Source organism: Alternaria incomplexa (assembly GCF_024043165.1).
Source record: "Alternaria incomplexa strain BMP 0042 chromosome Unknown scaffold_1, whole genome shotgun sequence".
Lineage (NCBI taxonomy): Eukaryota > Fungi > Ascomycota > Dothideomycetes > Pleosporales > Pleosporaceae > Alternaria > Alternaria incomplexa.
In genome coordinates this window covers 1,908,060-1,933,518 of record NW_026249850.1, presented here as the reverse complement: position 1 = coordinate 1,933,518, position 25,459 = coordinate 1,908,060, and the positions used below count along the sequence as shown (strand labels likewise).

At 52.7% G+C, this 25,459-nt stretch overlaps 11 protein-coding genes across 11 annotated transcripts; 7 read left to right on the top strand and 4 right to left on the bottom strand.

Annotated features, from left to right (window-relative positions):
- Positions 1 to 611: 611 nt before the first annotated feature.
- J4E90_000689 (uncharacterized protein) lies at positions 612 to 1,157 on the top strand (the record flags this gene model as incomplete). The annotated part of the gene is made up of 2 exons (XM_051430285.1): positions 612 to 956; positions 1,020 to 1,157. The coding sequence occupies 2 exons, from the start codon at positions 612 to 614 to the stop codon at positions 1,155 to 1,157; spliced, it is 483 nt and encodes a 160-aa protein (XP_051295772.1).
- Positions 1,158 to 1,532: 375 nt separating this feature from the next.
- J4E90_000688 (uncharacterized protein) lies at positions 1,533 to 2,189 on the top strand (the record flags this gene model as incomplete). Its single annotated transcript, XM_051430284.1, has 1 exon — positions 1,533 to 2,189. One exon carries the CDS (start codon positions 1,533 to 1,535, stop codon positions 2,187 to 2,189), a length of 657 nt encoding a protein of 218 aa, XP_051295771.1.
- Positions 2,190 to 2,555: 366 nt separating this feature from the next.
- J4E90_000687 (uncharacterized protein) lies at positions 2,556 to 4,325 on the bottom strand (the record flags this gene model as incomplete). The annotated part of the gene is made up of 4 exons (XM_051430283.1): positions 2,556 to 3,383; positions 3,446 to 3,539; positions 4,103 to 4,156; positions 4,219 to 4,325. 4 exons carry the CDS (start codon positions 4,323 to 4,325, stop codon positions 2,556 to 2,558), a joined length of 1,083 nt encoding a protein of 360 aa, XP_051295770.1.
- Positions 4,326 to 5,393: 1,068 nt separating this feature from the next.
- On the bottom strand, positions 5,394 to 7,012 carry J4E90_000686 (uncharacterized protein; the record flags this gene model as incomplete). Its single annotated transcript, XM_051430282.1, has 2 exons — positions 5,394 to 6,865; positions 6,916 to 7,012. The coding sequence occupies 2 exons, from the start codon at positions 7,010 to 7,012 to the stop codon at positions 5,394 to 5,396; spliced, it is 1,569 nt and encodes a 522-aa protein (XP_051295769.1).
- Positions 7,013 to 9,393: 2,381 nt separating this feature from the next.
- Positions 9,394 to 10,413, top strand: J4E90_000685 (uncharacterized protein; the record flags this gene model as incomplete). The annotated part of the gene is made up of 1 exon (XM_051430281.1): positions 9,394 to 10,413. The coding sequence occupies one exon, from the start codon at positions 9,394 to 9,396 to the stop codon at positions 10,411 to 10,413; it is 1,020 nt and encodes a 339-aa protein (XP_051295768.1).
- Positions 10,414 to 10,769: 356 nt separating this feature from the next.
- On the bottom strand, positions 10,770 to 13,187 carry J4E90_000684 (uncharacterized protein; the record flags this gene model as incomplete). The annotated part of the gene is made up of 2 exons (XM_051430280.1): positions 10,770 to 12,785; positions 12,837 to 13,187. The coding sequence occupies 2 exons, from the start codon at positions 13,185 to 13,187 to the stop codon at positions 10,770 to 10,772; spliced, it is 2,367 nt and encodes a 788-aa protein (XP_051295767.1).
- A 1,158-nt stretch (positions 13,188 to 14,345) lies between these two features.
- On the top strand, positions 14,346 to 14,936 carry J4E90_000683 (uncharacterized protein; the record flags this gene model as incomplete). The annotated part of the gene is made up of 3 exons (XM_051430279.1): positions 14,346 to 14,512; positions 14,563 to 14,703; positions 14,753 to 14,936. 3 exons carry the CDS (start codon positions 14,346 to 14,348, stop codon positions 14,934 to 14,936), a joined length of 492 nt encoding a protein of 163 aa, XP_051295766.1.
- A 364-nt stretch (positions 14,937 to 15,300) lies between these two features.
- On the top strand, positions 15,301 to 17,596 carry J4E90_000682 (uncharacterized protein; the record flags this gene model as incomplete). Its single annotated transcript, XM_051430278.1, has 8 exons — positions 15,301 to 15,388; positions 15,444 to 15,531; positions 15,583 to 15,658; positions 15,710 to 16,003; positions 16,054 to 16,326; positions 16,377 to 16,788; positions 16,836 to 17,347; positions 17,396 to 17,596. 8 exons carry the CDS (start codon positions 15,301 to 15,303, stop codon positions 17,594 to 17,596), a joined length of 1,944 nt encoding a protein of 647 aa, XP_051295765.1.
- A 276-nt stretch (positions 17,597 to 17,872) lies between these two features.
- Positions 17,873 to 19,063, top strand: J4E90_000681 (uncharacterized protein; the record flags this gene model as incomplete). Its single annotated transcript, XM_051430277.1, has 1 exon — positions 17,873 to 19,063. One exon carries the CDS (start codon positions 17,873 to 17,875, stop codon positions 19,061 to 19,063), a length of 1,191 nt encoding a protein of 396 aa, XP_051295764.1.
- Positions 19,064 to 20,061: 998 nt separating this feature from the next.
- Positions 20,062 to 21,945, top strand: J4E90_000680 (uncharacterized protein; the record flags this gene model as incomplete). The annotated part of the gene is made up of 3 exons (XM_051430276.1): positions 20,062 to 20,181; positions 20,236 to 20,929; positions 20,978 to 21,945. 3 exons carry the CDS (start codon positions 20,062 to 20,064, stop codon positions 21,943 to 21,945), a joined length of 1,782 nt encoding a protein of 593 aa, XP_051295763.1.
- A 325-nt stretch (positions 21,946 to 22,270) lies between these two features.
- Positions 22,271 to 22,839, bottom strand: PRF1 (peptide chain release factor 1; the record flags this gene model as incomplete). Its single annotated transcript, XM_051430275.1, has 3 exons — positions 22,271 to 22,384; positions 22,435 to 22,771; positions 22,832 to 22,839. 3 exons carry the CDS (start codon positions 22,837 to 22,839, stop codon positions 22,271 to 22,273), a joined length of 459 nt encoding a protein of 152 aa, XP_051295762.1.
- Between the last annotated feature and the right edge of the window lie 2,620 nt (positions 22,840 to 25,459).

Below are 25,459 nucleotides of genomic sequence, written 5' to 3'. Positions count from 1 at the left end.
AGCTCAAAAGAAGCATTTTGCTCTTCCACAGGCTCCTGCGTGTTTGCTATTTCCTCTGATATGCTTTCTGCCGGTCGTAATATTTGTACCCCTCCTCTTCCTGATATCCTCGGATTCTCCTCCCCAGCTCCTATCGCTTCTTCCTCATGCGATTGCGACGGGGAGTGACTTTGTTGTTGCAGCAGACGAGTCGTATTATAGTAGCGTGGGGCGCAGATGCCGTTGCAGGGATATGTATCGCGACGAGGGTATTGAGAGGCAATTGCACATGGTCGTGACCGTTCTAAGAGGATATTTAGTATGTATGTATCAATGCGCACTAAGGTACTAACGAGTATGTTGATTCCATCTGTAGAAGGCTGCGAAAAAGCGCGAAGCCGGGCGCTGCGAGAGCGCCATATTCAGATTAAGATCTTCCGGCTTGACCACATGCGCCGAGGGGCAGAAGCGCGCTATGTTTCGAGAAAACCCGACTGTTGGAGGGCAATTCGGTGCGAATGACGAAGTGCGCGGGTTGAAGATGGAAATGTTAGATCGGCCAAGGCTGACCTCCGCCTCTTCGCCGCAACTTTCCTCGCGAACTTCAACACTCGACCCCAGCACAAGTCACTATGGCGTCTCCAATACCCTCAATGAGCGCACTGCGCGTCCTGCGACAATCGATACAGCCTCAAGTACGCCAGACGAACCAAGTACGACACGCGACGCTTCTCCGCCGACCCAAGCGACCCTACACCTTCACCCAACTCGTGACCCTCTCTGACGGCAGCTCCTTCACCCTACGAACCACAAACCCACAGCCCGTATACAAGAGCGCAAAGGACCAACGGAACTCGCCGCTATGGAACCCGAGTTCACACAAACTACTCAATGTCGAGGAGGATGAGGCTGGAAAATTGGCGGCTTTCAGAACAAAGTTCGGACGAGGATGGGATGCGGAGACTGATGCCGAGAAGGTATGTCAACGAGAAGGAGGCTGAGAAAGTGTACTACGAATGTTTTGTCTAACCTCTGGACAGGGCAAGCAGACAGAAGACCATCTGCTCGATCTTATCAGCAGCCAGGGCAAACCGCCAGGAAAACCGACCGATGCCACCAAGACACCACCTGCGAAAGCGCCTGCATCGACGCCTGTGAAACCGGCCGCGAAGAAATAAGGAGTTTTTGTACAAGACAACGAATGCCACAATCCCATAGCACCATTGTGCAGCGCGTTGCAAATGTGGATGGGGTTTCATTGCAGGGTTCAACGACAGACGCACGCTATTACAGTCATGCAATCATTTCTGTTCCGCTAGTAAACAGTCAGAGTGCGTCGTGAGTTGTGTTGGTGTCGCATAACGGAAAGACTCATGAAAAGGCCAAGATGCGCCCATGTACCGCTCCACACTCCTCGCTCGACTCATACAGTAGAGTATCTTCAAAATCCCTCCACCAGCGAAGAATGACTTACGCACAAAACCGTCTTTCTTAACTCTCTCATTTGAAGTTCATATCTCAGTGATCGAATCTACTGAACACTGCACATCATCATGGCAAAGTCCAGCCACAGCAAGATAGCCTGTGCTACGCCTCACAATGACACCCAGCGCAAGGTTACAAAACCTTCGACAGATGGCAAGGCGGCCTCGAAACCAGCAAGCAATCGGCAAATGAAGGGCTGGGGACCCTTGAATCATTCTCCTGACCAGTCTAAAAAGATCAATGGCGACCCCAAAGACCCCAAAAACATCATCCATGGCAAAAGAACGAGGAAAGGCTCTCGTGTGAACGAGTCACAGCTGGGCAATATTCCACTTCGCAGCCCAATAAACGACGACGTGATCGAAATATCAACTCAGAGAGTAAACGCCCAGGCAGCGTCTCCCACGGCATCACGCAAACACAAAGACAGAGCATCAGCAAGATCCATCGAGGAGCCGGTGCCCGACACGGACAGCGATAACGGGCCACTGGCGCGTACCGAAGAGTACAATACAGAAGACAAGGTCTCAGCTGCAAAACTCCACAGTAGCATTCTGGCCCTCCTCAACCATTCTTTTCAGGTCACCGACGATGTGTTGGCATATATGCAACATGTTTTAGGTCATGAGGCACACGCACAGGAGCTACAACGCGACGTGGATGAGGTATTGACTGAGCGGGGGAAGAAGAGGAAGAGCAGTAAGAATGTCAGGTTTGCGGCCTGAGCTGAGGCTGTGGCAGTTTTATTGGGTGTTCATGCTTGCTGGACGATGATGAAGGTGCATATTTTGATCAAGGTCTTTACATGATCTGGAGTTAATTGTTCTATGTTCTTATTGCTATTTCATTAGCTAGTAATACAATTCTCATGTCTTTACGCTGCCAGCCCCATGCAGCACGATGGGTAGTATTTTTGGTCTCAAGAGCTCAATGTCATTCCTAGTACATCAAGTGCGACTATATACACGTACCATGCCAATTCCCGCACACGGAATCCAAACAAGAGGTATAAATCGCAAACTTCAAATCGCAAACAGCCATGACATCCAAAGCACCCAGGCAAGCTTTCCACTGGCGACATCCATTAAAGATCAAACTACACCGTCCCCAATGACCCTCCGCTCATGGCCAACCCACTCGTCCCCCTCACTCCTCACACTCCCCGTCCGCTCCCTCCCCTCCTCGTCAATCTCCACTTCCCTCGTATGAATAGTCTGCACCCTGATATTATTTAACTCGACCTCATCCCCAAACTCCTCTCGTGTGGGTGTGCGGTACATGCCGCGACTTGGGGCGCGGAATTTGCTGGGCGGGGACGAGGATTTGCATTCCGTTGTGACGCTCGAAAGCACTAAACGTGGTGAAGTCTGCGGACGGTTGTTGTGATGTGGATTGTGTGTGTTGATCGAGCAAGGGAAAACGTTGAGGCTGGGTCTTCGGGAGTTTGCGCCGCTGTTGGTTCTGCTGCTGCTGATGCTGTTGCTGTTGCCGCCGGTCGGCGACACGTCGGCCATGCCCTTGATGGTGATGATTTCACTGCGCAGCTTTTCTTCTGTGTTGTCTCCGTACATCAACTTGCTTTGCCGTCTTTGGTGTGATGTTGTGCCGTGTCTTGAGCCAATGTTTTCGCCTCCCGTACCGCTCGTTGCGTCGGTAGTCATCATCGTCTTGTCTTTGGATGTGACCCAATGTAGTACCAGCGAACAGAACAGAATATCGGCGTTGCAGCAGATGAAGCAGACCCAGGCTGGTTCACCTTGCAGTATCATGAGGACGGTCAGGTTGACGACGGAGGTGGTGAGGGTGGCGAGGGAGCCCATAAGCGAGCGCTTGGCTATCCGACGGAGTGTGGGGTTTGTGTTGTTTTGATACGAGTAGAGACTGCGGAGGGGAATGACGAAGAGAGCAGTCAGGCAAATCTAGAGTTCGGTCAGTTCCATCTGTGTCGGAAGGAACCAGAGTAGGATAATGGGAGACGTACGTTCACAACGACCTCGAAAATGATCAAGGGTAGCATGGCAATCCTCTGCATGCCAATAATGCATACGCCCGAGTCATCGATGTAGCTTATTCGGCTACGATGCGTCAGTACTGGATCTTCTTTCTCGATGCAAGGGTGTAAATTTGCGGCTTACTAGACGAAATTCAAGACAACCAAAACGGTATACGGCACTTTGGCATTGTCAGCACGGGTTCTCTGGAGCGGTTGATCGCAACGTACGCAGCATGAATAGGCAGTTGAAAAGCCACAGCTTAGTCTTCAAGCGAGGCTTTTTACTCCCCCGAACGACATACTAAATCCAATCAGTGACTACTCGAACAGGAGAAGAAAGAAGAGCCTTGTACTCACAGCTTTCTCAACAAGGAAGTAGTATGTCAGGATCTTCGTCGTCATGTAACATAGCAAACCTGTGCAAGAATCAGTTTCCGGTTCACGCAATCTGGTGTCGTAGACTTACACAAGAAGACCCCACCTTCGCAGACCTGCGGCGAGAAATTGATGCCAAACCCGTGGAGCATAATTGCTGTGGCAAAAACGAACAACGCCGAGTCGCAATATATGATGATGATTACTGATTCATTCCGTTAGGATGATGCGCATTAAATGCCCCGAGAGCGTGCGTTGCGTTGCACATACACATCGTGGCCAAAGGCAGCGCCATCCACTTCGTGATGGACTGAGTTCGTCGCACTGTCACATCTTGTTAGCATTCTCATTCGTTTGAAGTAGCACTAGCACTAGAAGTCGAAAACCTACTTATACAAACAGTGAGTGCACCAAAAGTAATGATCTCCAGCATGACACTGATAATCTGTCCCACTCGCGGCACCAGCGCGTTGGCAAGGACGTGACCTGCCATGGTCTCGGTATCGTGTCGTATCTTCAGCCTCACCAGAAAAGGTTGTTGCGCGTCCAAGTGACCAGATATGACGGAAGCAAGAAAGAAGAAAGTAGGGTATTACGGATGATGAAATGAGAAAGAATAGCCACGATCAACCTCACGAACCCGGCTCTGGGTACAACAGCGAGAAGTAGGAAATCCCATGTGCAATTGACCCTTTACCGCAGAATCCGCACCCAAGTACGTCGGGGCTGGAAAGTGCGCCATCGAACCTTGTACCCATCGTCCTGGCTAGCCATGCCTCTGATCCTGTTGGGGCCAAAGGACTGCCGTACTTCGTATGCACAACGGTCAGTGCTGGGTTCGGAAGTTTAATGACTGCGACGGAAGCACGTCCGGGGGATCGCCGTTCGCTTCCTAGGGGTAGAACAGAAGGCCTGACGCCAACGCCACTCGTAGGCCAGAAAGCCAGACTGCGGGTGAAGTCTTAGCTTCCTTGACTCATTTACATCCGAGCACAATACAAGTCTGATAGGATGGCTCGCTGTTAGCCTAGTGGGCTCATGAACATAATGAAGGGGAAGAGTGCATTAACGTGAATTGCATTTAATACTTCGCGAGATATCGATGTGATCAAGCCAGACGTGCATGTCAAGGGAGGAATCCTCGAACATCATTTATCCAGGGCCAGTACTCCACGCCGGGCTAAACAAGACGGCGGGTCCTCGCTAATCTCACGTGGTTGACGTAGCCTTGAGATCTCGAATTCCTTAGCGTCCCAGATCTACCAGAACGGTATTCAAGCCGATTGGACTGGGACAATTGTGCCATCTCAAATCAGTGTCGAAGAATCCCCCGAAGGATGTCAAACGTGGCTAGACTGAAGAGTAGCTTCCCCAAATCCAGTGCAAGCGACTAATGCCGCTCTTCCGAATACCAACAAGCCTGAAGCGTAGCGTCTGTGCTGCTACCTCGCCGAAGTGACCGCTTAATCAGTAATGGGGGCAGACTCGCGTAGCAATGTTCATGCAAGTCTTTTAAAGTTCAAACAACGTGGCTTGCCATAGTGTTCGGAAGACGCAATCCTCATAGCTCCTGTTGATACAACTCTTCGTCGGTGCCATCTTTCCGAGCGTTCGCATAACTGTCATCAACGCCCTGGGCAACCCACTCATCCCTGATCAGTCTAGCAACGTTTTTCCCGCTCAATGCACTCGTCTCCATGGTGCTGATAAAGCTCTCGATTCCGCTGGTATACCACAGTCCGTCATCTAGCTTAATCTCCTCAAATGTTACGCGTGGGTATTCGCGTGGGTATGAGTACCACAGTTTGTGGTGTATCCAGCTCACCGTGCCATTTATGTCACCGTGTTCGGCTTCCTCGTTCGAGACATGTTGGCCAAGGACGCGCGAGAGGAAGGTGGCGTTCACACGGGCGGGTGAGAAGATCTTGTAGATGTATTCCAATCGAAGCGGGGAAGATCCCGGGTTGATACCAGCATCGGATATAGATATACTGAAGAAATGGGGCGACCCGACACCATCCACCGGGACCTCAGACGGGGGTAGCGTGGTAAGAACGTATTGCGGTACAGGTTTCTCAGGCCCCAGGTTGAAAGCTTCTTGGTCCAGTCGGAAGGGCGATGCGAATAGGGTAGTGTACAGTTTCGCATAGGGGATCTCATCGGGAATGTGCTGTGGCGCAGGTTGGATAACAAGATCCGAATACTGAAGAGGGGATGCGAGGATGACATCGTCGAAGACCGATGTGTGGCCGGTACTTGTGGTAACTTCATAGCTGCCATCGTGCTGCTTCGAGATCTGGGTGACAGAAGTGTTGAGGTGGACATTGGCGCGGGAGGTTTTCAGCATATGCGCAAAGATCTGCCAGTTGCCTCCTTCAATCTGCATTGCTCCGTTTGTTGCCATGCAAACCATTGTCTCCAAGCCGTGAATATAAGGCAAGTTCGAGGCGTAGTTGACCCGGGTGCTGGCTTGGATGATCTCCTTGGAGAACGCTTCCCCGATGCCATTTGTCCTGAGGTACTGTTCTCCTGTCACTCCAGTGGCTTCCAACAAGCCCACACGCTCGACGGCGTCACTCAAGCTCTTCCATGGGAACACCGGCTCATCATACATCTCGAAGAATTTGCCCACGGCACTCTTCATCAGCCTGTTGGTCCAAAGCGGCGCAGCGCCATATCTCCACAGCAGCTTCGCCTTGTCCCACCAAGTATCACCTGCTTTCGTCACTACAACGAATTCTTGTCCATTCCAGATGCCCAAATCAGGCATTTCCATTTGCGCTGCGAGATCTCGTGCTCCAGCAGTAGATAAGTTGAATTCCTCCTTGGCTTTCACCATTATTCGATTGCTCTGTACAAAGATGCTGCCGCCCAGCTCTACGGATATCGTCGGATCGTTCCATGGGTTCACAGTCGTTGTACGGCCGCCGACGTAGTCGTTGCGTTCGAAGACGGTGATGTTTGTAGGGATGCCTGCTTCGGCGGCATATTGCGCGAGATGGTATGCAGCGGATGAGCCACCTGCACCTGCACCTTCTCGGAGTCAGCATTTGTGATGGATCTTTCGGGGGTTATGGACTCACCTATAATTGCTACCTGCTTTACGTGGTGAGCCGCATCATTGGGTGTGAGAGCAAGTGCAGAAGGTAGCACCGAGGCAAGGCGCAACCACCGCGTCATCATGTTTACTCCTCCCAAAAGGCCGTGCCGCTTTTATGTATATTATGGATCAAGTGTGAGGAATGAAGAAGCGTCGTCAGGTTCAAGTGATGTCGCAGGGCATGGTGGTGCGAAGGACAAAGGTTGGTATGGAAGGGCGCGGCAACGGTGATGATGGTGACGCGGCATGGATCAGCCAGCGGCAGCTACGAATAAGCATCTGAATAGAACATCGTACTTGTGCAACAGGACGATGTGAGTAAGGGATTATTTACATGTGATTATCCATCGCGAATTCGTGTATTCAGCCTTATTCAGTAAATGCGACAGATGAGAACCGGACAACGCGCAGGGGTTCGCGTTGACACGTGCTTGAGCTCGATACCTAGACACACTCCCGAGGTCGATCTTTAAGGCCGCGCTGTGCCCCGATAGTCATGTTGCGGCCAATTCACTCAGCAAAACGGTAAGAGGTAATCGAGAGTAGATTTCTTAACGCTATAGGTGAACAAATCGCCCGAAAAATGATGCTAACCGTATAGTAAACCGAAAGGATTCCTTGTTACGCCGTACTCCAAACGTGCCGCTAATTCAACGTGTACTTGCCCATGGCTCGTATCATAAGTATCGTAAGATGGTCATTATCCATGTTTGGGCTTACCCACCTTATTACACTTCTCCGGAATTACGATTACTTCTCCTCGACAGTTCATACAGCAAACTTGACCGTCCGCTTCGTGGTCTCGATCTTGTTGACAGGCATGACTTCCCGTTCAACTGTCACTTCCCGCGAAGGCGTGTCTCGCACACCCCTTCGCCGTCTCTCACTACGTTTCGCTCTCGCCTCGCGAGTCTCACGTAGTTTCCATTCGGTCAACTGTTGTCGCCGCTTCTGCGACCTCGCATATGCTAATGCTGGTGTAGGCTTGAAGCCGATCCCGTTGAGTCCAGTACCGTCATCATCTGGGTCAGTCGAAGGATCGACCAAGTGTCCCGTGATCTCGCTATCTCGCCACGTGAGAGCTGACATTGAGGGCGACGGCGATCTAGCCCGAGGGCGGGGTTGCGAAGAAGAGGGGTTTTGCGCGCGCGACTTCTGCTTTGCAGCTGCATGCGACTGCAGGGTCGTGGGTATAGGCGATGAGACGAAGCTGGTGTGTTGGGCAAAAGAAGCGATATCTGGCAACAAGCGGGGTTGCGACGCCTGAGGGGTCTCTGGTATCACCCGAGAGAGGTCCAGCTCAGTCGTCACAGCGACAGTATCCAAGTCTTCCCCGTTTGTATAGCTGTTGAATTTCTCGCGTATGGTATATGTATCTGATGCAGTTCCACTGTCTACCCTCATGGCATCGAGCTTCGGCTTCTTGCGTATCACATCGTCGGTTGGCGTGAGCGGGGACATGGGTATTGCCGCGAGTGCAGCGAGGTTCATACCTCGCAGCTGATCTGCGACTACATTTCGGGGGCTATCAGGACCTGATGAGGGCGCGGGGCTGCCTTGTGGCGGTGCGGATGCGGGACGCAGGGCGAGGGCCGTGTTGAGCAGAGGGACAGGCGGGGGTTGATCGCGCTTGCGCTTCGGGGATGGGTGCGCCAGTTGCGTAGGCATGTCGCCGGTGGAGCAGGGTGCCAGAATTACATCGGGGACTGCAGGTAAAGGATGTTGGTGGAGGCTACAAAGGTGTTGTTGTTGTGTGGAAGAGCAACAGCAAGCAAATCGCACATGATCGCCGGTTACGCGAATGTGGGGCAGACGCACTGGCCCGCTGTAGGGCTGAGAGACACCCTGGCCCGCACCACTGGACGCACATGTGCGTTGCGGTCCGACTCTTGCTGTCATTGCCATGGTTGTATGCAGGTGCACCTCTATCGCTGTATTTGGTTTGTCTGTTTCGTGGTCGTAATCTCCTATGTTGGTTTACCCTCCGAAATAGGCCTAGTCAGTTTACGCTCCCCTTGCCTGCTGCTGCCTGATCCAGTTGCTTGCGCTGTCCGTTGCTAACATCCCTCTTACTCGGTCCAAGTTCTGGTATAGATCTGCTCCTTGCCTTCACGGTGTTAATGTGAGAGCCTCTAATCATTCAAAGCGTCCACTATCCGGTTCCCAGCACTCCACGCCAAAAGAGTAGTGCCGCAAACGACATTCACCTAGAAGTACATTGGGATAGCGGCAGCTTTCTGATTAGACAACGCTGGTGTTGGTTCTTGCCTTCATCTTGCACCTTCCAAAAATCATGGAACAAAGCTCAATCCTCGGCTTCCTCAAGAAGCCGGGGTCATCACGACCGGGTCCCTCTCGGACAGAAAACACTCGTCCCGGTGAACCTTACCAGCGTCATAACACCAATCGTCCAAAGCACAACATGTCTAACCACAACCGCGCACCTAATCGCCGACGCAATATGGCTCTCAAACAAGTCGCCGACGAGACCAAGTCGGTCCTCCCAAGTATCCTATCGAAAGTCCCGTCCAAGTTCAATGCCGAGTGGGCCACTCTCGAGACTATAAATCATCAAGATGGGTCTACTCTCCCTAAAGAACGGTGCCCGGGCATCAAGAAACCATGCATCATCGAAGTACTCAACATGGACTCGTTTGATGCAGCAATACAGCTTGAGCCCAACCATACCGTCCGTCAGCATTGTAGCATGAAGAAAACGGACATGGATGCGGAGGACGACAAGCCTGCGATCGCTCCCAAGTCCGACATCGATGCCCCAATGCAGGACGTCACCACAGAGGACGCTCCAGGAAAACTTCAAGACCCCGAAGTCATGAAGCAAGCTGGAGAAGTCACTGAGCACATGCGGGTCCGTCCAGTTGCCGTCCTCAACCTCGCTTCTGAGCGATCACCCGGTGGCGGCTGGCAGAAAGGGGCTCTCGCTCAAGAAGAATGTCTCTGTTACCGTTCTTCGCTCTACCTCACGCTAGATGGAGAGAAATACTACCCGATCCCCGCTCTCGCCGCTATATATTCACCCAATGTGGTCATCATCCGCAGCTCCATGTCCGACAGCCATGAACTGCTCGAGTCCACCCATCCCATGGACCTCCCTGCGCTTTCTGTCATCAGCGTTGCAGCCCTCCGTCAACCACCTCTGTCAGACGATGGCATTACATTTAAGCACATCGGCGCGAGGGCTCATACCAAGAACAACGTCCGCCTCATATTGCGCGTTGCTGCTCGACATGGACACACGAAGCTTGTGCTGGGCGCGTTGGGCTGTGGCGTGTATTCCAACCCACCAGCGGAGGTTGCCAGTTGCTTTCTTGAGGTCCTACGCGAACCGGAGTTTCAGGGAGGATGGTTCGAGAAGATTGTGTTTGCCGTTCTGGACAATGTACGGGGACCGGAGGGTGGCAAGGATGGAACCGGTAACTTCGGTATTTTCTATCGGACTTTGCATGGTCAGGTTGTGTAACGAGTGATGGAGGAGGATCGCTCTGGGTCGTCAGCAACTTGTGTGCGGTTTCGTTACAGGCATGAGTCAGAAGCAACACGCAAAGGTTATCGTTAGACCTGGTGTGGATGGTTGACGGGGAACGTATTCATAGACTGCGTTACATGGCAACAACATGGATAATGGCAGAGCATTCACAGCGATTACAGTATCAACATAGCATTAATCAAGTAGCAATGCATTGGCCACATAGGGCAGATCTCTTTGAATTCTGATGACACCGAGAGAAATAGGTTGGTATCATGATGCAGGTATATGTACAAGAACGCAAAGATGCAAAGCACTCCATTACCCTTCGACTGTTCAAGCTTCCACATCTACGACTTGAAGGTTTTGCTACGTCCTGCGACTTCTTTCTGCGCCCTCGGCAGTCCCTTGGGTGCATCCGTCATACCTGAGAAGGGCGCAAAGCTCGAGTTCTTCTTTTTCTTGTCCTTTTTCTTCTTCTTCCCATCTCCGTCTTCGGCATGCAGTACTGATTTCGCGTTCGCGTAGTCAAAGGCAGGCTCGTCGCTGTGGTTGAGACCTGCGGCATGGGCAGCAGCATCGTCCTTCTTCTTTTGTTTGCGTGCCGCTTTCCTAGCGGCTTTCTCACGTACGCGGATGGCTTCCGGTGTTTCTTCAGGTGCGTCTAGCATGATCTCGTCGTTGGTCATGGGATCAAGGGCCGGGGCAGTGGTCGACTGATCTTCTACCGCGTCTCCTCGCTTTCGTTTGCGACCACCAAGATGCTTGACAACGAACGTGTCGGTTCGTTGGTCTTCGGCTGGTCTCTCTTCTTTCGGCACAAAGGTGTGCTGTGGCTTCTCTGCTTTTGGTGTAGCTTGGGCCGTTCCATTTGAATCAGCAAATACTTGGGCGGTGAGAGGTGGTAATGGTAGAGCAAGTCCGATGTCGATGGTTGGTATTTCCGGCTGTTGTGGCGCCTGGTTTGCTTTCCAAAGTTCGCCCCAAAACTCTGAAGAGGAAGCTCGGGTAGCTGGAACTGCTACAGTACTTTGAGGCACAGAGGCCTCAACAGCTGGTGCTGCAGTCACCTCTGCTACCTTGATCGCAGCGTCTGACTCGGCCCTTTCCGCCCTCTGCATGTCGGCAATCGTCTGGAGCACGTTGTGCAGCTCCGGTCCATTGACACCGTCCTCTTTAGCCTTAGCAATGACAGCTACAAGCTCGTCTGCATGCGCTCGAATGATATGCGATACGTGTTGGATTGCGTTGAAGAGCGCGACCTTGTCCGCAGGTATCATACGAGCTATGGTGAATACGGCGTGGTTGGGCATAATGAAAAGCGGGCTTTCATCTTCTTTCCGGCTGAGGTCATCTCTCCATCTATGAACGGCGCGGAAGACAGAGAACTGTTGGGGGGTAAACTGCACAGGCGTGCGTGAGACGAGCTTGTACCAACCAGCAGTTCCAAGGCCCATCTCGGTATCGTATACAGGGTGTTCGTAGCGTTGCAAGGCCGTTTCTTTCGACTTTTGAAGTACATCTTGGACCTTGTTCTTCTCCGGGTTAGAGAAGTCGGACTTCTCGACTAGCTCGTTGCGCATGTTGTCGTATATGTATAGGAGGAAGTGGGTATCAGCGCGTGCGTATTCGAAAAGTTCCTTGCTGAGCGGTCTCACGCGCCAATCCGCGAGCTGGTACTGTTTCTGGGCCGTAAATTGGACGTGCCTTTCGAGTAGATATGCCAGACTGGCACCAGGGTAACCAAGGGCCCGAGCAGCATGGTAGGTGTCAAAAAGACCAACGACATATAGTCCCAGGTCTCGCTGAAGCCAGACAATGTCCATGTATGCACCGTGTAGAACCTTCAGGATGCTGGGATCTGCGAACACCTCGTTCAGGCATTCGAGCTTCCGCCGCCAGGGCTTCAAAGTGTCGACTATCCAGTCCTTATCGCGTGTGCTTATCTGCATCAGTGAGACCATGCCGATGTATGAGCGGTTGTCGTGGTGTTCCAGATCAATGGCGATTTCCTTTGCAGTCTTTAGCTCAGAGAGCATCGTAGCTAACGCTTCGGGAGTATCGACCAAGGTTGCGGTGGTAGTTTCGAAGGGAGGGTATTGCTGCGGCTCGGAGTGCTCGTATACGGTCGAAGGATACTCGTAGGTTTCGATCTCGGTCTGGTATGGGTGGGGGTATTGTTCCCGTCCGCGCCTGTCCTTGAATGTCTGCAAGCATTCTTCTAGCGGGATCTTCGCATGCGGCTTGGACGTGACCAGCGGGCGGAAGCCGCCAGTTTCGCTGTTGCTAGGCGCATGCTCGAATTTGAGCTGCGGCTTCGCGATGATCTTCTTGTCGGCAATGTTGGGGCGTGGTTTCACAGGTGCCTGCGGACGCGTTAGATGATGCGCCTCACTTTCCGTGTGCGCGCTCCTTACCTGCTCCGTCGCGGGACTCAAGCGCTTCACAACGCCCGTGTACTCATCGAGACTGGTGTCGGCCTTCTCAAGCAAGCTGTCGATGACATCAACAACCCCCCTCCAATTGGCGTCTATGGCTTCGACGTCGGGCAGCTTGGGACCTACAGCGTCCGAGCTCGCAGCAGCATTCTCGAGAAGCCGCTGCGCGAGATGAAGGAGGCGCGCATTCTGGGCGTCGAGCTGCGTGCCAGCGTCCGGGTTCAGCGATCGTTGAAAGGGAATGTCCGCGCCGCCTACGAGAGAGGCAGACTTGGTGGTCGACTTCAGGGCAGCCGCGATTTCTGTCTGGAGCGTCTTGAAGGAATCCATGGCGAGTTTAGTGTGCGCTCATCCTCCGAGGTGGTGTTCGATGACGCGGTCTACGGTGGCGTCTCGCTTGGATGTCGTAGGTAGGGTTGGTGTGGAGAGGAAGCGCGTGTCGCAAATGTTTAGAGAAAGAAACCTTCAATGATCTTCGCTAGCGCGCTTTCCCTATCGATAGCCGCGCGACCTTCACCAGACCCTCGGCCTCCGTCATGCGGATCAGCGCCATTGCTCAACCACCACCTGTATTTTCACCAATATGTCCGCCTCCTTAGCACCGGAATGCAACGAAGTCAAAGAGTGAGCGTGCGCGTTGTTGGTGTTGTTTCTGCAACCCGCTGACACAGGCCAGACGCTACGATAACTGCTTCCTCAAGTGGTACAGCGAAAGTACGCAGAGCGTCAACTAGGCACCAAGTACCTACGGATTCTGACAACGTGCAGAATTTTTGCGAGGCACTGCTACAACCGACGAATGTAAACCGATATTCGAGCAGTATGAGAAGTGTCTTTCAGTCAGTCACGCAGCCGACTCGATGCTTGGCCTCGGACCTAGCTGACTTGTTACATAGCGAGCTTTGAACGAGCGAGGCATCGACAAAATGCTGAAGGAAGTGCGGGACGACAACAGGGAAAATGATGCTGAGCACATGAAGCCAGTGCGGACGTTCTTCCCCGTGGCATAGAAGTGAAGCTAACAACGTCCAGAACCGATGATCCCTCAAACATGCTCTATCGTACTTCGTAGAACTATAGACATATTCAGGCGCATCCACCTCATCAAGTGAGTTTGGAATCTTCGACCCCAATGCAGTGGGTATTCTATATAAAATCGAGGAAGAAAAGCTCATGGGCCTGCAGAATTTCGCATTAGCGTCTCCATACCATACCATACCATACCATGCTGGAACAACCAATTGTCTTCACCTTTATGTACTTTTATCATGTATAAATATTCCCGAATGTTCTCGAGGTTTACCGCATCAACGATGCACCAACATTGCTGGTCGGCCCGCTTCGTACATGTGCGCTAGGCCCCCAAATGACGACATAGTGCGAGATCATGTATCTCGGGAATGCATCTCATCCGCTCTCCCAGCTCCACTGAGTCCACCCCGTGGTCCCACAACTTTATAAAGTCCTCTCCTTCGCTGGCTCAATTCGATGGTCAACTACCTCTCTGTCCCTGAATCAAGCATGGCTACCAAAGTTGGTCTCGGCGTCCCAATGCCGCTCCTCGCTCCTGCGACTGCTACATGGGCTTTCCCATTCGCGGCTTACTACCTTTTCCTCCAAAATCGCATTGTCTACCACCGTATCACCTCGAAAACGTAGGACAAGCTGCTCATTCGTAACAAACCTTCACTAATGTTGACGACAGCTTCATGGGTGACAAATCGGACGAGTCGAAAGGCACCACTGATCCTCTCTACGTTGCCTCACGCGCGCAGCTAAACTTTACTGAGAACGTGCCCCTCGTCCTTGGTATCGCACTTCTCGCTGAGCTCAACGGAGCCAACAGGTAACCTCACCAGACCGAAACCACAGAACCTACCTAATTCGTTCATCAGGTCTTACATAAACTACGCACTTGGAGCTCTGTTCGCATTCCGTGTCAGTCACGCTGAGCTTGGCCTGATGATCAACGAATCCAAGGGGCCCGGAAGAATTGTTGGTTTCTACGGCACCCAGGCTGTACTGGCAGGTATTGCTGGATACGCGACGTATCTGATCACGGATTACTGGATGATTTGAGCAAAAAGACGTGCATGTAGCGGAATGGTCGTCCTTCAGGGTTGGCAAAAACAGGCGATGGAAATAGACACTACAAATGAAGATTTATTCCTAGTGAAAACCATTGACCATGCATGTGCGTACATAGGTCGACATAGAGACTCGAGGAAACATGTGAAATGAGGCGCATTACGTAGCAGCTGCGGTGGCGCCAAGGCATGCGAAGTAGGCGGACAGCTGCCGCGATTCCAGTCCCCACCAATTCTTAAGAACATAGGTTATAGATACAACCAGCCTCGACGGACGCGTCTCTACCCTCTCAAACCTCGGAATTGCTCTCCTCTCCTAGCCTAGAGCCTCAGCATCCAAGTCCTCCGGCGGCGCAATGGAGGCAGCGTCTGCGCGCATGGCCGCCCGGGATCGTTACGGCGCATTCGGAGAGGCACCCAGTTCACCACTGCAGCGCTACATACGTATGCACAACGTAACCACGCCCGTGCCAGGCAGAACTGACCTGGCAAAAAATAGTACAAGCTTGCGATCCGCAAAACTTTGAGCCTAATCTGGCCCTGAACCTCGAGATCTCCGACCTGATCAATAGCAAGAAAGGCTCCGCGTAAGATCAGGCCACGCTACCACTACCAGCAGCAGGCTAACTACGTCCCAGGCCCCGGGAAGCAGCTGTTACCATCGTACACTACGTCAACCACCGCAACCAGAACGTGGCACTCCTCGCGCTCAATGTACGCCCACGCTGCCCCGCCTCAGACACCGTATAGCTCACCACAAGATAGCTCCTAGATATTTGCGTCAAGAACTGCGGCTACCCATTCCACCTTCAGATCAGCACAAAGGAATTCCTCAATGAGCTCGTCCGCCGATTCCCCGAACGTCCACCTGTGCACTCGACGCGTGTGCAGAACAAGATCCTCGAGCTGATAGAAGAATGGCGGCAGACGATATGTCAGACATCGCGGTACAAGGACGACTTAGGCTTCATAAGGGATATGCACAGACTGCTGAGTTACAAGGGCTACATCTTTCCCGAAGTGCGCAAGGAAGATGCCGCCGTATTGAACCCTAGCGATGTACGTACCTGCAATCCTGCCGGTTGAAGCATATGGCTGACAAAGCGCAGAATCTCAGATCAGCAGAAGAAATGGCCGAAGAAGAGCGAGAGGCACAATCCGCGAAGCTTCAGGAGTTAATTCGTCGTGGTGGACCCGCGGATCTGCAAGAAGCGAACAAGCTCATGAAAGTCATGGCCGGATACGATACCAGGAACAAAACGGATTGGCGCGCAAAGGCTGCCGAAGAAGTCGGAAGAATACAGCAAAAGGCAAAGATACTCGAGGAGATGTTACAGGGCTACAAGCCCGGCGATCAGATCAAAGAGGGCGATGTCTTTGAGGTATGCCAAGTGAGGTAGTGGGCAGGCGACATTGGCTGACTAGATGACAGGAACTTGCCAACGCTCTCCAAAACGCGCAGCCGAAGATCCAGAAGATGTGCGAAGAGGACTCCGAAGACCACGAAGCCGTAGCGAAGCTCTTCGAGATCAATGACAGCATACACCGGACAATAGAGAGATACAAGCTGTTCAAGAAAGGCGACATCGAGGCGGCGAACAACATTCCTCAAGGCACACTTGGTCGCAGTGGTGCTGGTGTATCACAGGGTCCCAACAACACGTTGAATCTAATTGATTTCGGCGACCCAGAGCCCGCGCCTCAAACAGCAGGATCGTCGCAGACTTCCCAACAGCCAGCCGCGGCGGGCAATGCTCTCGAGGACGATTTGCTGGGCTTGTCTTTAAGCGGAGATACATATGGACAATCAGGCAGCATATCTTTGGGAGGCTCAAACGGCTCAGGTAAGTTATGGGATCACAACGAGTATCCGCCTACTAACGCTCACTAGTTTTGGGCATGTCTGGTATGGCTGTGCCACAATCGCAAAAGGCATCCAACCAAGCTATCACCGATCTCTTCACAGCAGCGCCAAAGCCAACGCAATCCCCAATCACGTCTCCTCCTCAATCTGCGTTCTCTCCTCCCCCAGTACAGCCAGCTAGGACACCTGATCCTTTTGCGGCCCTAACTTCTACACCACGACAAGGATCACCTTTCCAATACCAAGGATCTATCAAACCACCACAGCCTGCGTCCGGTGCTGTCGACCTGTTAGGTGGCGGGGTGTCTGCACCAACGACTAATCTCGCACAGACCAGTGCTGCGAATGATGACGATGAGTGGGACTTTGCCTCATCTGTACCTGATACCTCTAAGGAGATATCTGTTACCAACACTAGCATTAATGTCCTCTTCAATGTCTCGAGAGAATCGGACACCACGCTGCTGATTCAATCGCGGGTATCGAATAACACACCACTCCCAATCTCCGGACTGGAGTTTCTGTTGGCGGCGTCAAAGGTAAGTATCATAGCTCTAAATGCTAGGTTATGAGTTAACAACCGTTAGGGTGCGCAACTGCAGCTGGAGCCACAATCTGGTGTCAATCTTGGACCGAACCAAAAGTTTGGCATTACTCAGAACATCCGAGTGACCAACGTGCAAAGAGGGACCGGGAGTAGTGTCAAGATGAGGTGGAAGGCTGCGTATTCTCTTGGTGGACAGCAGAAGAAGGAGATGGGGGAGATTTCGAGTCTTGGTGTTTCATAGCTTTCGCGACACAGCATCCAGAACCACGAACTCGTAAAGCACAAATGAAGTACTCGCCGCGATCTGCACAATGAGTTCCATGCAGCGATACTTTATGGGCTAAGTGACGCGATCCACCTTTGGCGCGTAAATGATCAAACAACGTCATTGCACTAGCGCGCCTTATCGATTACGATGTTCAAATGTTATTCCACTCACTCTTGCCCCGCCACTGTGCAACTCACTCAGCCCCAAACCGCAAAACACCTTTATTTCAAGACCTATCAACAAGTCAGCATGGTCCGCCATAAGAAAGACTTCAAGGGCAACAACAAATTTCGAAACCCGGCGAAAGCACGCGCGCCTCCTCGCCCCCGCCGCGCATCAGATGCAGAAGAAGAGGAGAACGACGGCGCCAACCCGAGACCTGCGAAGCCCGAGTTCAAAGCCGCATGCTGGGACCTCGGACACTGCGATGCGAAACGCTGTTCTGGCAAGAGGCTCATGCGCCTGGGTATGATGCGCGAGCTTCACGTAGGACAGAAGTTCGCTGGTGTAGTGGTCAGTCCGAAGGCGAAGAAGATACTGAGTCGCGAAGACGAGGATCTGATGGAGCAATACGGCGCTGCGGTCGTAGAAGCCAGCTGGAAGAGGATAGACGAAGTCCCATTTGGCAGGATAGGTGGCAAATGCGAACGCCTACTTCCGTACCTCGTCGCCGCGAATCCAACAAACTACGGTCGTCCTTGGCGATTGAACTGTGTCGAAGCTCTGGCGGCTTGTTACTATATTACCGGACACCCTGAATGGGCCGAGTCGATCCTCTCGACTTTCTCCTATGGTCAAGCGTTCTTGGACATCAATGCCGCACTGCTCAAGCGTTACATGGCGTGTGAAAACGAAGAACAAATCAAGAAGGCTGAGGAAGTCTGGCTAGAGAAAATAGAGCGCGAATACAACACGAGTCGCACAGAGAAAGAGGATGGCGTGGAAGAGGATGTCTGGGCCGGTGGAAACATGAATCGGCGGGTTATCGACGAATCAGATGAGGATGAGGATGAGGACGAAGATGATGATAGAGAGGAAGAAGACGAGGTTGACCCGCGAAACCCGTATAACATTCCGGAATCTTCAGACGATGAAGAGGAGATGGCTGAGCTAAGGCGCCGTGTCTTGGCATCGAAGCCCTTCACCAACCCTGCACCAAAGGATGATGAAGATGAAGACGAGGGCGATAAGAAGGCACCCGAACGCATACCTCAAACGGAGCCTGCACCGAAGAATGCCAAAGCCGAAGTGGAGGACGACAGCGAGCCCGCGGAAGGCGATGCAGATGATGATGAGTTCGATAGCTTTATGGCAGCGCAACCCACCACGGACCGGACAGGCATAAGCAGCAAGCAGAGATCAAAGGCCATGGATGGCAAGTACAAGGCCACCTTCTCGAGTGGCAGTGTAAAGGCACCCAGTGGACGCGGCTACCAATAGTTCTCACCTTCGTAGCTTCTACTATAGTAAGAAATGTGAACAAGTCTATCGGATTGGGAAACTGCTGCAAACTTTTACCTAACCGGTTATCGTTAGGTTATCGTTCTGGGACTAGTTCGAGCCTAGGCAGCCGAGGGCGATCGTTTCGTGCGACAAACTGCATTCGCGAAACACCACTCCAAACATCGTCGTTTGACGATGCGATGCGCGAGCGATAAACTTTGGACGTAATTACTCATAGTATTCTTCATGCCTCACGAACGGTCGTTTGCGACTAGCCCCCGCGGTTTGAAGCTGCATCGATAACACCATGGCGGCACTTGCACCGGCTGCTGCAAGCAGCGCAGCGAAAGGGACAAGAACCACAATTCCCTCGACGCAATGAATCTTACTCTGACTTGTGAGCATCGCATTGATTCCTCTCGTTATTGTCACATGAATACAAATGTCCATATTAGTCTCACTACCCGAGTTGTCTCGCAAGTCACTAGGGCTAAGCTTTCCGGCAAATCCGTCCCAGATGCGCAAACTAAACGTTCTGCCTGACGTTTGAAACCAGATTCGAAAAGAAGCATTGCCGTCAGTCGAGCAATCTCTTGGCCGACACCATACCTGTAAGGACACAGGTCTCGTCGAGTGACACGGGCGTATCAAGAAGCCATAGCAAGTTTTGTGTGGGCCTCGTCAGTCCGAAGGGTTTGAAAATGCCTGAAGGCTATGTAACTCCACACTCCGGAACATCTTGCCATCAATTCTTGGAGCACGACACGAAACCCCATTGACCGGATCGGGATACGCCGGACCAAAAGCCGAAGTCATGGTACGAGACGCGAAGTTCATAATAAGCTGCTGTGCCACAACCGACTGTTCGAGTACCTTTCTGCTGCAGCAAGTCTGGTCAGTTGCTCCGCCATTCTCTCGCTCTTCCTTTAGTAATCTCTCTTTCCCTCTTATTACTTAATACTTTCCAAGCCCAGGTGGCTTTTGTTACTACAATCATGACGTCCGGCACTGTCTCTTCCATTGTTCTTCTCTTCTTGAGCTGTACACAGGTGTTCGCTCAAACGGGACAAACGCAACAAGTGTCCTACAACCAAGTCCTTAATCTCAATGGCGACGTAAGTAACCCATATTTGCGAATAGCCCCAATGGCATCAGACTAATGGACGTAGATGAAACTTAACTCATTCCAATTCCCCGACCGCTCCAGGGTCGAGACGTTCTCCCAGAAACAGCAGCAGATAATCGTTAATCAACAAACACCCGCCATCCCCGCCAACCAGGTCACAGGAACGACTGGTCAGTCTTTCGTCGCTGTCTCACCGCAATCCATGATCATCAGCACAAATGGCGCTACCGATCTAGTTGGTGGCCAGATCGAGATGGCCATGACCATGCAGAACTTGCAGGGCGCTGCGGTGCAGCCGGACAACACCTACGTGGCTATGCTGTCACCCGACCGTCAGTCCTGGATGATCCAGGAGACTATGAGGAGTGTCAACACCACTGATATGACGGTCCGTATGGTCAAGCGTACTCAGATGGACGGTGAATATATGGTCGTTGGCCGCCAGACTGTTGAAACCAACACTCTGGTCACTCCTTTCGGTAGTGATGGCAGCACCTCAGTGGCAATTCAGGGTACCGGTCTGCAAGAGAACGAGTTCCAGGACGGCTTCAGGATGTCTACCCGTGCTACTCAGCCCATGACCATGAACGTCGATGTCAAAGATGGTGTTGACTCTGGTATGCTTGCTGCTCTTCAGGGCCAGGCCCCGGTCAACGACTACCGTTACTCGGTCACAACCAACCTGGCTGCCGTCACTCCGGATCTGAACCAGCAAGTCACCGTCATTCAGATGCCCCGTAAGTCATTGTTTCTTTCATTCGCATCTGAGGCTAACAGAGATATAGTCAACCCTGTCCGTATCCAGAAGATGATGCAAGCCATGGGAGTCCCCCCTACTGGCCAGGTCGCTGTCGCAGTCGCCCAGCGCGGTGTTCTCCAGAACCCCGGAGGTGCAACAGGGAACCTCGGTGGAGCCGCTGGTGTAGCCGCTACCCAGCGCCGTGGTCTCAGCCGCGACGAGTTCAGACAGGAGGTTGCCCGCCAGATCCAGCAAGGCACACCGCAGACTGTACCGCAGGGCACACAGCAGGGCACACCTACCAACGGCAACAACCCTGTCGCAGCTCAGCTTCTTCTTGCGCCTACCTTCACCCCAATCCAGGCCAATGCTGTTCTCGACCAGGCCAACATGCGCATTGCCGTTCCCGTCCGCCAAGTTGATGGAGAGTACATCCTTACGATGCAGATGATGGGCGGTGCGCAAGCCGCTCAGCCCGCCCAAGCCCCTCAAGCTGCCGCGCCTCAGCCTGCCGCTGCAGAGGGACAGACGCCCACTGCTGCTGAGCCTGCTACATCTTCTAGTCTGACGCCTGCCGGTGAGGCCCCCGCAGCCGCTGCTAGCCCAACCGAGCTCAAGCCAACTCCTGAGGCCGAGAAGCCAACAGCCGAAGGCGCAAAGCCAGCTACTGAAGGAGCGAAACCGTCCACCGAGGGTGAGAAGAAGCCATCGACCGAAGGTCAGAAGCCAGCCCTTGAAGGCTCCGCCTCAAACAGCACCTTGACCGCCAAACCGGAGCGCCGCGCGGAGACCAAAGCCTCCAGCACTGACAAATACGGTGATGTCAAGGCCCCCAAAGGTATGATCATCATGACCATGAAGGAAGTTGACAGCATGGTTGCTGCCGTTACTTGGGGTGGCCAGGTCGCCATTACCAAGATGATGAACGAGTACGTCAAGGAGCAGACTGGCAAAGGCATGGCACCTATGAATGCTACTGAGACTGCGGCGGGTGGTGTCAAGATTACTCTTTGAGGTAGATCGATGTATGAATACGCGGTAATGCATGGGTAATGGTGGCTGTGTTCCCATGTCGAAGAGGAAAGATGGCTGTTAATAGTATCGTTAGTTGGGGCTTGATGTCCTTTCTTTCGCATGGTCGGAAGCTTTATTAGTTGTACATAAAATTGACGAACAAAAAGCGTGCCTTCACGTTCTGCACGGATCTGGCTCGAAACTTTTCATGAAGATTCTCATCATCGTCATGGTCTTGTGGTACTGGCTTTTACATTTCGTCGCATGCGCCGCTCGGCTACATGAGCTCCCTTTCTGTACAGTGAGGGAAGAGAGACTCTAACCCTCACTCTTTTGACGATGCACCCTTCTTCTCTTCTGTCGACTCGCCTCCCTCCCTCTCTTTCCTCCGTTGTGCAACATCCCAGTTGTAAACCCGCGCGAAAGCGACCTCGAGTGTCTATGGTTGTGTCAGCTGTATACCCTCCAGACCACCTGGAGTATACGTACTGTGATCTGTTCACGTAGGAAGTCCAAGTCCTCCTCACAAGTGCCCAGACTCTGTTTCGCAGTCGACAATTTCGATTGTAACAGCTCTTCGGCTTCGGGTATAGAGTACGAGAGCATAACGTTGGCGCCGAGCCACAGGTAGACTTCGTCGGTAGGGGGAACTTCCGCTTTGGCGTAGAGTGTGTCGTTGAGTTCGAAGGTAGTCTCGAGAGGCTCTGCGTCGTCTTTCCGCGACTTCAGGAAGCGCACTGTCTCGAGTGTCTTTTGGATGTCGGGGATCTTGTCCTTGAGACCTGCAGCTCGCCGTTGGGTGTTTTGCTGCATGAACTGGTACTTTCTGGGAAGGTGTATTAGGTATCGCTATTCATGTGGAGTTGTGTGGCTGGGTAGGGCCTACGAGATCATCTCTTTGAAGTTGTTGATGGTCTTCTCCACATCTGCGCGATCGGTGACATAGTCCTCAACCTGCTGATATTAGATCCACGCATTCCAGAGGCGGAGGAACTTCGAACCCGGTCTATGAAGGGCGCAACGGGTATACCGCGAGGGTTCGCTGGGAGGCTGTCAGAGATGTGTGAGCGTATCGGCGAAGTTGGGAGGCATACTTTCGGGACCACTGCCAAATGATTAGACATAGATTTAAGAGTTGCTGCAGTACTCACCTCCCGCCTTTGGCTACATCAGCCATTGCGAATTGAAATTATCTGCGTCAGCGTCGTTCGCGTTGCTCGCGTTCAAGGTTTCGCGTCTCGGAGAAAATGCCCCGCTATGCCCGCGTTCCTTGGCGGGACAGCTGCCCCCTCCGCCCCTCCGCCCCTTGAGACCCCAAATTCCTCCGCCCCGCCCCAGCCTTCTTCACATCTCGCCCGTCGCCCGACCTGGCTAGCTGGCTTATGCAAGCACACTGGCCGATCTGGCTAATAATATATGATCTCACCACCTAGCATCGCTTGCATGCCACGCCCCTGCCGTACGCCTGGTACACTACTGAACGCTACACGGGTAGCACCTCGTTATCATCAGCATCAGGATTACGAAAAGACTCCATTCTCCTGGGATTCGATGGGAGAGCACGGATCCCCCTATCCGCAGCTAGCCGCCACGATAATGAGGTCGTTGTACATACAGCACGGCAGCTCGACGGCCTCGGGTCCGGTCACAATCAAGCCAACTGCCACATCTGTGGCTGGAGCTCATGCAGTACGTACCTCATCCACTGGTATCCCATGCCTCTATCGCATACACGGATAGCAAAAGGCCTAGCGCAACGGGCGGCCATACTTTCTGCCCTATGGAGACGGCAATCCGCAGCCCTGGTCGTCTCATCGAGGACTATCGAAAACTACTGCAAGGCTAACATCATGTAAGATGCGACCATCGATGCCTGTGAACTACTCAGCCAGGCAAAACCGAACCAATCACTCCCCGTCCCGCCAACTCCTCGTCGCGCCATAAGGCTGTCGTATCGTTACAAGCCACAAACTTAATCATCGTAAAGAAAACATGGGCTGTATTACGCTCAAGGCTGCGACCAGCGGTTGCAGCCGCCACTGTTGAGTGCGCTTCAGGAATAGCTGCTTACGGCCTTGCAGATGCGCGTTCGGACCTCCTCACTATTCTCCGAGCATATCATTCTGGCGTATCCTCGCCGACCAAGCATTTCTGCCAGCGCATTGGACCATTGCCCGTATCCTCGATGCATGCCTCCGATTCGAATCCATTGGTCAGCGAATACTGCTACACTGTACACTGGCTAACCATTGCTTTCTTTCGTCCGGAGCTGAATACGGATTGAACAACGCAAATCCGTTTAGGACACACGGCCTAGTAGCGTTCGGGTCTTCGCAGCATGAGATCTAGTCCTGTCTCGTTAAGGCCAAGGATAGCACTTATGCTTCATGCATCAGGGTCACATCCTAGAAGTGATTATAGATCGGCAGATATGTTTCGATCGTCCGCTTCTGGAAAGCTACTCTGCATCAGAGAAGGAATTCGATATTGATCATCGTAGTGATCATCATCATTCAGCCCGCGGCGCATACGGCGATGCAGCTGTCAGACCGGTTCTCGGGACTGCAGGTCGGATTGGCTCTGATCGACATTCCTTCTCTGGGCGTGTCTTGACTTCATGTACCCACTTCACTCTTGGTACCGTTGCAAAAGAACATCTGCAGTGAGATGGCTGAGTAGCTGGTCAGCGAGGCGCCCTGCACATTACTGTGATGGCATGACGTGGCGGGCGCTCGCTTGCCAGCTGAGGAACGCGGGAGCGATGTGACAGCCAACTTTCCACTTGAAGCTTGACTCAGTGGCAGGGCTCAGGTAGCCCCGTAATGAATAACGTACGGTGAGATGCGGTCGAAATCCTGCTGCGCCGCGATAGCGACCTAGAGCGCTTCCAGGGTTTTGCCCAGCCTGCTTGCAGAGTTGGAAGAGTGGCAGGCTCTCGGCAACTTTCGCTCCAGATACCATGTTTCCGGAAATGCACCTTGGACGCTGTGCGACGCGTGAGATCAGGGTATATGACTGCATACATTCACTTGTGATAACAGTGTTGCAGTCACGTGAACCGGAACAGCTGAGTAGATGCTTGGCTGTTTGCGGGCTGCGGGAATCGGAAGAAGGGACCACTGAAATGTTCCCAATCCGTCGCACAGACGGTTCAGTATGCCGAGAATTCACCTGTTCTGCTCAGCTTGAAGTACATCCCCACCGCAAACCTCCAAGCGAAGTCGGAAGGATGCGCCGCATCCATTGAGAACAATGCGTACGTCACCATCTGCGAAGCACGCATTTATCGAACGTCACTCACTTTGCACCGTGGCGACGCACGAAAGATTAGCAATTCGCTAGCTTCTCGATCCGAGATGTTTAATGCGGTACCCTATAGTGGTCAAAGTATGGAACTGCAGTTCGCGACTTTCCCGTTTCGGTACCGGGCCGAAAGAACGCTGAACAACAACATAGGCATCATCAAGCTCAGTATCTTTTGCGAACCCATATTGCATGTCAATTTATGCAGGGC